The 10,822-nt window shown below is 32.9% G+C and overlaps 1 protein-coding gene across 2 annotated transcripts; it reads left to right on the top strand.

Moving 5' to 3' along the window:
* The first annotated feature begins 2,798 nt into the window (after positions 1-2,798).
* LOC120082511 (shewanella-like protein phosphatase 1) lies at positions 2,799-8,343 on the top strand. 2 transcript variants are annotated; one of them, XM_039037713.1, is made up of 10 exons: positions 2,799-3,131; positions 3,341-3,441; positions 3,861-3,974; positions 4,092-4,301; positions 4,917-5,052; positions 5,468-5,640; positions 6,879-6,967; positions 7,106-7,175; positions 7,591-7,684; positions 7,974-8,343. In XM_039037713.1, the coding sequence occupies exons 1-9, from the start codon at positions 2,933-2,935 to the stop codon at positions 7,678-7,680; spliced, it is 1,182 nt and encodes a 393-aa protein (XP_038893641.1). In that variant the 5' UTR covers positions 2,799-2,932; the 3' UTR covers positions 7,681-7,684; positions 7,974-8,343. The 2 variants fall into 2 exon arrangements, with proteins under 2 accessions (XP_038893641.1, XP_038893642.1); XM_039037714.1 differs by having other exon boundaries at positions 7,959-8,343.
* The last annotated feature ends 2,479 nt before the right edge of the window (positions 8,344-10,822 follow it).

Below are 10,822 nucleotides of genomic sequence, written 5' to 3'. Positions count from 1 at the left end.
GCATAATTATATTAAATAAGAATAAAAATAGATAGAAGTATTATATGTCATGGTATAAACTCAAAAAAAATTAATTAAATTATGTATTGTGTCATATATTATAAATTATATAATATTAAAAATAATAATTATATAATTATTTTAACGTAAAACATGTTCATAAATTAATTAATGATAATGTATAATCAACCTATATTTAATAGATAACTACAACTAGTTTTATGATTATCAAAATATAGTATCAAACAAGTTGAAAAAAATAATTCTTTAAATTAGATTTCTATTTCCTTACCAAACACATATCTCAAAACATTGAAATACAACTACATTTTCTTTGAACTCTTTGTTTTTAGATTTCCTACCAAACATATTCTTAAATATTCTCTATGGAATGTTTAATTTTTTTTATTACTTCCTTTTTCTATTATTTATTTAAAATAATCTATTGATTATATTTTAAGTTAATAATGCAAGGGCGAGTCATGATTACCTCCTAATGTTGAGTTCAAAAATTGGAGAAAGGATTGCCCTTCTATATCCTAATTGAAGCTCATTCATATGCTTCCAAACATATTCGATGAAATGTAATTTAGGAAAGTGGATCTCTTTGTTTATTGTAATAAGAATCAATTGTGGGTCTCGCTATTTTTTTATTACACTCTATCATTGTAGTTTGGTTAATCCCAATACTCTATTTTTATTATAATTACATGAAACCTACGTCATATTTTTTTTTTCACGCATTTATCTTTTCTCTCTCCTCTCATCTTTTAATTATTTATTATTTTTTCAAACTCTCCCTCTAGTCACCCCGTTTTACTCTCTCACTACCCTTTCGCTTTCCCCCTTCCGCACTCTCATTTTCCCCTTCCATTTTTTTTTTTGAAACAAACTCACTCTCTCTCGATCTTCTCCCTTTCAATATTAAATCTGAATACCAATTGATTCGCGATTTAATCGATCAATTTCGTTCTTGCTCTCACTCTCACTCTTCATCCTATTAGATCTTGTTCTCGCTCTTACTTTTCATCCCGCTAGATCTTGCTCTTGCTCAAACTCTTGCCTTGTAGTACTGAGCAACGATGTAAAATGTAATGAGAGATTCCCTTACTCTCTTCTAACTTTTTTTGCTCTCGCTTTGATTTTGTCCTCCTCCCCTCCTATGTTTTCCTATTTTTTAAGAAGAAATGCACATGAGTGAAAATACAAAAACCATTGGTGATCCAACAAAAATAGAGATATCAAAACCTTCCCCACCCAATTACACTTGGAATTCCACAAAATAAAATTAAAGATGAAAATCTAAAAATATCTTAGAGGAAGAAGAGCTTTGTGTAGAATACTTGGACCTTCATAGCCGAACCTAGACATGCTGAAACTATATGTATTTGGTATTTCTTGTTCTAGTTTAAGATACAAGGGCGGTATTATTATATATATGTGTGTGTTAGAAATATACATAAATACAACCAAATAAAATTTGAATTAGATTAATAAAATGTAAAATAATTACTATTTCTTATTTAATCATACAATTTTTGGTTTATGATTAAATTTTGTTAAATATAAAACTTTAATTACTAAATAAAATAAAATATGAATAAGTATATAAAATTTTAATTATAAAAGATATTGTGATAATCATTTAAATTTCATTCTCATTATATAAAAAGTAAACACCACCGATAGGTTTCTACTTACAATTTTAACTCATTCCCATAATACGCAAGTAAATACCATAAGAAATAATTTGATCAATATAATCTAATTATGATTGCACTCTAAATCTCAAACAATTACGTAAATGCATCCTAAATCCCTTTATGAACGTTTAAAAATATAAGAAATGGTTCCAAACATATTCATAATATGTCATATGTTTTCTTCAAATACAAATTTTTTCTTTTTCTATTTTTGATAACAATGACAAATTTATTTTTAGTCTGAAGGGGGAGTGCAAAGGTAATTGAGTTAACTAGTGACTGAATAGGGAAATGGTCAAAATTAGCCCTATAAAATTTCCATGTTTTAGAAGTAATAGTCCTTTTCTAAACTCGTTAAATTAATTTTTCTCGATTCATCTCGATCGAGATTGATTATCAAAATTTAGATAAAAAATGAACTTTTTCATCATATGTATTGAATATTTTCAACTTTCTCGCTGAAATATTGAACACCGAGATTCTATAAAGCTAAATTTTTATTTAAATGTTGGTAGACAATCTCGACTGAGATAGATAAAAGAAAAAAATTAGTTTAATGAGTTTACAAAAGAGTCCAATTTCTAGAGAGTAATATTTGGGTGCAGCTCATGTAGCCCATCATTTATCACATGGAGATAAAATAATAACTTAATATAAAATTTTAATTTTTTTTGCCACATTACATATTTTTAAGTGGACTACATAGAGTGGGTGCAAGTATTTTTCATTTATGAAAGATGGAAACTCTAGAGACTAATTTTGATAATTTACCGTTCTCCACTAAATATGGGGAAAAAAAAAGAAAAAAGAAAATAGAAAAAGCTTTAGGTGATACAAATGACATGTTATACAAGAAATATACATGTACCAGTACCACCTTGATGCATAAATCGAAATTTTAATTTAGAGATTTATCGGTAAAATATTATTATTGGCGTGTATTTATGCAAGTAAATATGAATTAAACTACTGAAAAAATAATTAAGTTGTTTTAAATTTTAAATGAAAGAAAAAGGGAAGTCGAAAAAAATGTCAGCCAGAAAATAAAAGAAAAAAAGGGGAAAAAGGGAAGCGAAAAGAAAAATATGTGGCTACCACTCAATCTCATCATCGTCTTCGAGAAAACAGAACAGTTTTGGTTGAAGTTTGATTTCAATGGAGGCAAAGTAACAGACATATGAATTTTGTTAGTCACTCATATATTCTCCACTGAAGATCAATCCAACCCAATGGCTTCACTCTGCCTCAACCTCAATTCCTTTCATCCACCTTCATCCTCACAATCTCGCAGGCTGTTCGATACCTCCTTACCTTCCTCTTCTTCTCTCAATCGCAACAATTCCATTAAGAACGAAACCTTAAAACCTATCGTCGTCACTGGAAATCCCCCTACCTTCGTCTCTGCTCCTGGTCGCCGAATCGTTGCCGGTTAGTTTCTCTTCATCGTATTTGAACTGAGGATTTCAATTGATTTTCCTTTTCTTCTTCAGCTTTATTGAAGCTTTCAGGAGTTTGCATTTCCCTTTTTTGCTTTTGTGCAAGCTACTGAGTTCATCATTTTTGTCTTTTAATTTGGAACTAATTGTTTTCCTTTCCTCCAATTTTGTTTTCTACTCGTGTAATGTTGGCTTGCGTAGTTGGGGATTTGCATGGAGATCTTAAACAAACTAGATTGGCGCTTGAGATGGCTGGTGTATTGGGGTCCGATAGTCGGAACTTGTGGACTGGTGGAGAAACGGTGCGCCTTCATTTCTCATTTGTATACACAGTTTATAACATCCATAGTAGTTCTTTATCAAAAGATAATAGTATAACATAACTTTGCTAACTATGGTCAGCAACAAGTAAGAGGTTCCAGTCCTTCTACCCTACATGTTGAACTCATAATAGTATAGCATAACTCCATATCTTCGCAATAATATAATATTATCTACTTTGGACCTATGTATATATGAATTTATTTTTTATTTCACAAAAAGGTTTCAATACCAATGAAGATGTTGTGCTGACTTACATTATGGATCTTCCCTTTTTCTAGTGGATGTGGAAATTGTTTGCAGGATATGAAAAAAGAAAAAAAGCCTTACAGCTTCCTGACATGCTCCCTTTTGATGTTCTCGAATATTGAGGCTGTTTCTTTCTTTCTTTACTGTTTAGGTGTTGATTCAGCTTGGAGATATACTGGACAGAGGAGAAGATGAAATAGCTATATTGTCCTTATTGAGATCATTAGATGTCCAAGCAAGAGCACAAGGTGGCGCAGTCTTTCAGGTTTGTGCTGAAATAGTTCAAAAAACTAATTCAGCAATCAAAATAGTTTTTGAGCTCGATGACGTCGTGGGGTATCTTATTCTTTTTGTTGTATCACTGTTCAATGTGGATATTCAGGTGAATGGGAATCATGAGACAATGAATGTGGAAGGGGATTTCAGATATGTTGATTCTGGGGCTTTTGATGAATGCCTGAATTTCTTGGAATACTTGGAAGACTATAGAGATCACTTTGAGGAAGCTTTTCTTAATTGGATCCAAGTCTCAGAAAGGTGGAAAGATCAGAGGAAATCACAAAATTTTTGGGGTCCTATGAATTTGGTGAAGGTGCTAAATGGCTCTTCTATCTATCTTATTTTGATAGTTTATTTAATTAGAATAGCTGCTACTGAATATAACAAATACGTTTCAATTCTCACCTTGCCTTGATGCAGGAGCGTTAAGAATTATATAAAGTTACTGCGTCCAATTCATTCAGTTTCTAACCACAATCATTTTTCTCTATAAGAATTTACCTGAGAGCCTGGTGATCAATTTGATGAAAAGAACTGAATTTTTTCGAAACTTAATGTTGACTTTGATCAATGTAAATGAGTGTTGATACAATCATATTCTGAAAAGAGTAATGATTAGGTGTAGTCTACACTGCACCTAACTCATATGCTCCCCACTTCTTTACCACACAAAAAGGAAATTAGAAAAAAATTAAAACTGCCACGTTGGACTATACTTAGGATGCACCAACATAGGTGTATCCAAGGAGCATCCAAGTTTTTCTCTTCTGAAAACCCTTCAAGTATATAAATGACCTCTGTTCTCTGTGTAACCTATCCTCTCATGCTTTATTACATTTGAAGGTAGCATGATGCTAACAAGTTTTGTTTCATTCAACTTGTGATATTTGGATATTATTGATAACAATTATGCTCATATTTTTGTCAGAAGCAAAAAGGGGTGGTTGCCAGATCAATCCTGTTCAGACCTGGTGGTTATTTGGCACGTGAGTTGGCACAACACGCAGTTGTTCTTAAAGTTAATGACTGGGTCTTCTGTCATGGTGGTCTTCTTCCTCACCATGGTAAACTGAATACTATCACTCTTTTTGAAATATGCTTTTATTTTGACAAAAATGAAAAATATAGTAAACACATTCCTTGTAGTATAAAAACAATTTTTGTTTCTTCTTAACATGGTTTGGAACATATTACAAGACAATCCCTCATTTTTCTCTCATCCTTTTGCTAACGTGGCATCTCAACAGGTAGATGTTGCAAACGTAATTCTTATGGCTAGGTGACACATTAGTAAAAAAGAGGGTTTTCAAATTATATATTAAGTTAGATGATTGTTTTGGAACCATGGAGGATATATTAAAATTGATTGAAACTATAAGACAGATTTGCAAGTATCCTTTATCTTATTTTCAAACTGATTCACGATATTTTATGTTTTAAAATTTGAAATGTCTGACAGGAATATTGGTCCTTCCACAGTTGCATATGGCATAGAGAAGATGAACCGGGAAGTATCCCAATGGATGAAGGGCCTTCGTGAAAGTAGTAATAGTCCCTTTCCTTTCATCGCAACAAGGGGCTATGATAGTGTTGTATGGAATCGATTATACTCGAGAGATTTTGCAGATTTGGACGACTTTGAGATCAAACAGGCAAGCCTCGAAACTTGGACTTCTTCTTGGCTTTTTATTCAGTCAGCTGCCAACAGGCATGTCCTGTTAAGAGAGAACAACCATTTCCCTAACTAAGCTTTCTATTGAATTTGGTCATACGTGGGAATAAATGTTCATTTATGCTCTTGGATATTTGATAGAACTCAAATGATGTATTTACTAATTTGGCCAACGACAAGGTGGTTTAGAGAGCTCCCTCCTTTACTCGCTGCTCATTGTGCTCAGTAAGAGCTACATAAAGCAAAATACCAAAAGATGAAACTGCCTTCCCCAGTGTTTTTAAATGCCCAAGGCGCCTTAAGGCGCAATGGCCCTCTGGAGCCTAGGCGCAAGGCCCACAAAAAAGCGCAGGCTTTTTTTTGTGAGGCACACTATATTTAAAAATAGAGAGTATAATTGAAGTGGAAATATGGAAAAAAGGGACCCAAAACACAAGCAATTTTGCATTTAGGTTTGGTAAATTTGATCCTTTTAGTTAATAAAGAAGGAAAATTCTTAATTATTACTATTTTTTTAAAAAAATCCCAAGGTGCAGGGCTTTGATCCTTGGGGCTTCACAAAAGGCGCACGCCTAAGGCGTACCTTATTTTGTGAGCCTCACTTTTCCAAGGCGTGCGCCCGAGAGGGCGTTTTAAAACACTGACCTTCCCTACTCACTGACCCTTAAGAGGGGTTTTCTTTCTCCCAACTATCAGACTCCCTATTGAGCCCACACAATCAAACACACTCACACCCACAAATAACGGCTTCAGCCCTTAATGCTTGCTAATTACATAATTTTGCCCGTCCCTTTTCTCTTTCCTATTTCTGAGACTGTAGACCTAAGTAATTGGGAATCTACCAGTTCCATTTATTTTACTAACCGTTCCGCTACTCCCAAATGTCGAAACCATCTGAAAGTTGGGTTAAAATGTAAACCGGTGTATAAAGTTCGTTGGAAAATTAAGCAACTCAAACGAATACTATATAACAGCAATTGACTTGTTATTAAAAATAAATAAAAGAGGGAAATGAACGAAAGTGCTTGTGCCTTTGACCATATTTTCTTCACAGAAGTGAAGATCTTCACATTAGGTGGATGTAGGCCATTGGCTGAACCTCTTACATAGCTATGCAAAGTTTCTCTATCCCTTTTCTTTTCTCTTTTATCTGTTCTGAAACTTCATTATCGTTCAAATCTTAATAATTTTGGTTCCTACGTTGTTGTTTCTTAACAGATAAATTCAATTCTCGAAGACACACTAGAAGCAGTTGGCGCCAAGGCAATGGTGGTAGGCCACACTCCCCAAATGGCTGGAGTAAATTGGTAAGACAATGAGACATGAGATGTCTTTTGCAATTTTTCATCTGAGAATGAACTTTAGATATTTCTTAATGTTCTTAATTGAAGAGATTACATTTACCCTTTTCAAAATTCTCTTAAAAGTTTGGTTTTTCCTTGCAGCAAATACAATTGTAGCATTTGGCGAGTTGATGTTGGGATGTCTAGTGGAGTTCTTCACTCGAGACCTGAGGTATGTGATACACCTAATGGCTATGTCGTAATTGGTTATAGGTACATACATTCATTGATTCATTTCTAAACTCATTGCAAAATAATGATCTCCCTGTGGCCATCCTAAACATTCTTATTAGTTCTTTGTACAGATTACAATTCTACTACCTGGATTTTGGTTCCCATACTTTATCTTGTTCCATTTTATTCTTTTTTACTTTTAAGTTATCTAGTTAAATAGAAATGTACAATATAATGTGGTACTGTGAAAGCTAACATTATTTCTTGATGTCATGTGGTTGCATATAAACTATAGGGGCCAAAATGTTGGAAGTGACGAAATATAAGATTATAATAATAACTATACATTCTTCCTTATTGTTTACGAAGCCTATTTCTTACTATCCCCCAATATTTCCAATACCTTTTACCAGGTACTAGAAATCAGAGACGGCAAAGCAAGAGTTATCAGAAGCAAGAGGGATAGATTTAGTAGTGAACTTCAAGTTGTTAACTATATATAGCAAGGTATTGATCAATCATAAATTAAATACCAATTCTTTCTCCCTCATCATATTTATCTGCAACATTAAAACAGACATTAAAACGATGTTCTTGGTCCAGTCTCTTCTGGTACAATGCGCTTGAAAGCAGCAACCTTTGAAATACCAAAAGTGTTCCAAATCATATGATTTCTTAACTTCTTGGCCGTTAATTAATAATGTGAATTTATTTCTCATTAGAATAATCAGAAGCTTAGCAAAAAGTGAAGCAAATTCAAATGTAATTTTGAATACCTTAGATTTGTGTTTGACAGAAGAAGAATCTGCATCATGTTTCCTTTATGTGGGGTGGTTTAGAAACACCTCAGATCTTCTGTCCTTAGCTTGGATTCTGCTGTTTGCAAGAATTATCACATAGCATGGAGAAGCAATCAGCTCCAATTATGACATCAATACGAGCACGTGTAGCAACAGAGATGCCTTCAAATGACTTTCGGTAAATCGACTTCAATGCCAGCCCTCACTTCAGAGGTCTGTCAATCTGATTTTGTAAAACACTGGATTTTAACCATTGAAACCCACTTCCACGGGAGTTGTTCTTGTTCAATTCCATTAATATGTACAGTACGCCATATTTGTAATATATCATGAGTTGTTGAATTCATCGATTCGATCTTTTGTAAATTGAGACAAACTCAAATGATTTTGCGGAGAAATCTGCTCTCCATGGATCAAGGTTGGGAGTGCAACTGGTGTCCTACATCTGCTAGACAAGAAGTATGGGTATAACTATCCTCGTCACCCCTAAGGGTGGCCCTCTTAGCAAGGGCTTGAGGTCTCTCGATCATATCAGTTTTACAGGTCCCAAGTCTGTGACCCTTTTCTTTTTTTGACAATATATGAGATGGAGAGGCAGAAGAATCGAACTTTTGATTTCGAGGTTGATAGTATGAACACCATACCGGTTGAGCTATGTTCATTTTGACCCCAAGTCCAGAACATAGGATGAACTTAATACCAAAAGCTCTTGATGTCTCTTAGGTCTAGGCGCAGGTAACCCATTAACCCATTTTTTTAATTGGAGAGCCTTAATTTGACAATTGAATTGGGTTTGAACCATTGCTAAGAAGTGATTGAATGCTGCTACAATATCACTTTTCTGTTTTAAAGGATATATCTAAACAAATTTGCTAAAATCACCTAAAAAAAAAGACATAATATCAAAACCCCTCCAACAGATTTCATCAGCGTAGGCCCCAAACATTTGAATGTATTGGGAAAGGGGAAGAGCATGTGTTTTACCATATTAACAAGCATTGCAAAATTGAAACATTTCATTTCCTTTGACTGAGTAGTACACCCACCAAGTAATACCAAATAAGGACAGATGATGCAATATAGTGAGGAGAGAATAATTGACAAGAACCATATGCTAACAAATTTGGAGGAACCTTCTGGAACCTTCTGGACTAGATGACTTTCATCCTGTTTTCCTCAATGTGGGTGTCTCTAAAGTATAGGAAAGCAAAGCTTCGACCCTCGAATATAAAATAAGGACATAACTATTCTCATTTTTTAGTATGATAAGTATCCTTATTGGTATGATATGTTTTCTTCGATGTAATGAAGACTTGTCTTTGAGTACAAACTGTCAAACCATTATAAAAATATAAAAGGAAGATAAATATTAAAGTAGATTTTGTGGTTAAATATTCGTTTTGTATTTGACAGAATATTGTCATCTTTTCAAATTTAGTGTTGGATTTGCGTATTTGCAAAACTGAAAAAAATGGTTGCTAGATTTACAAATATACAAAAGCTTTTTTTTCTATCCATTACAAATTCCCATAAGGGCACATGTCTGTTTGATAGGTTTTATCATAAAATTTCAAACAGAAATTTAATATTGTTATTTGTTTCAAAAGGTTTCACTCTTTAAAATCTAGCAAGAATTTTAAAATCCATTCACATAGGTTTTTTTTAGTAGAGTTGATTATACAAATAACAATCAGATCCAAAATAATAAAAGATGTAGAACAAGGATAAACATATTAGAGATATGGCACAAAATTTACCAGATATCACTGATAGCAGCTATCGATGATAGCTATATAGGTAAATGACTAAAAAGCCTACATGCAGCCCAACATTTTGCACTTTTTCTTCCGATTTTCTCAAATTGAAAACTACCACTAATAGTAGTTATCGATGATAGCAACTGATAGAAGCTATCAATGATAGTAACTAATAGTAGCTATCAGTGGTACTAGTGATAGTTGCTATCAGTTTCTATCCGTGATAGCTTTTAATTTGAGAAATATTAAGACAACATTAAAATAGTAACACTTGAAATATCACCTTTTAATTTGCTATCGATTTTCAATGGCTATCATTGATACACTTTGATCAATTGAAATCAAACTTGAAATATTAACACCTAAGACCATCAGTGGATATCAATGATATACTTTTATAAGTAGTTATCAACTTTTGAAAGGAAACTATCATCTTTCAAATATTAACATTTAAAGTTATAAGTGATAGAAGCTTATCAATGAGAGATCTATAAGTGATTATCTCTGATATTTACCTAAGTCATATCACCAATATCATTAATATTATTCATTTTATTGATATATACCTTATTCATATCACTGATAGCTATGTCTATCATTGATAGCTTCAATCAGTGGTTGTCATTGATAGCTTTTAGCAGTGGCTATCAATGATAGATTTTCATAAAATGGAATTGACTTTTATATCATTGATATCATTGGTATATGGATATCCCTAAATTCTATCACCGATATCACTTATATCGTAGTTATCGATTATAGCTTCTATCATTGATAACATGCTATCAAAGATAACTTTTGTAATTCATTTTTATCATCAAATAACATGTCATCGTTGATAGCATCTACCACTGATAACATGCTATTAGTGACAACTTCTAGGCATTCCACTTACGCTTTAGTTCGAGATTCAATTTTATTAATTAAATTCACTAAGTTGGCTATCATTAATAGACTTCTGTAAGTGGCTATTAATTGTGAAAAAAAATCATCAAAGATTAAGCTATCAATGATAGAAAATATTAGTGGTTCTCACTAATAGATTTCCATTAGTGTCTATCAAATTGTAAAGTCACTTATGAATTGGA

The sequence above is a fragment of the Benincasa hispida genome, chromosome 8 (assembly GCF_009727055.1).
Source record: "Benincasa hispida cultivar B227 chromosome 8, ASM972705v1, whole genome shotgun sequence".
Lineage (NCBI taxonomy): Eukaryota > Viridiplantae > Streptophyta > Magnoliopsida > Cucurbitales > Cucurbitaceae > Benincasa > Benincasa hispida.
Note: the sequence above shows the minus strand (reverse complement) of the source record. Positions and strands in the feature narration are given on the sequence as shown.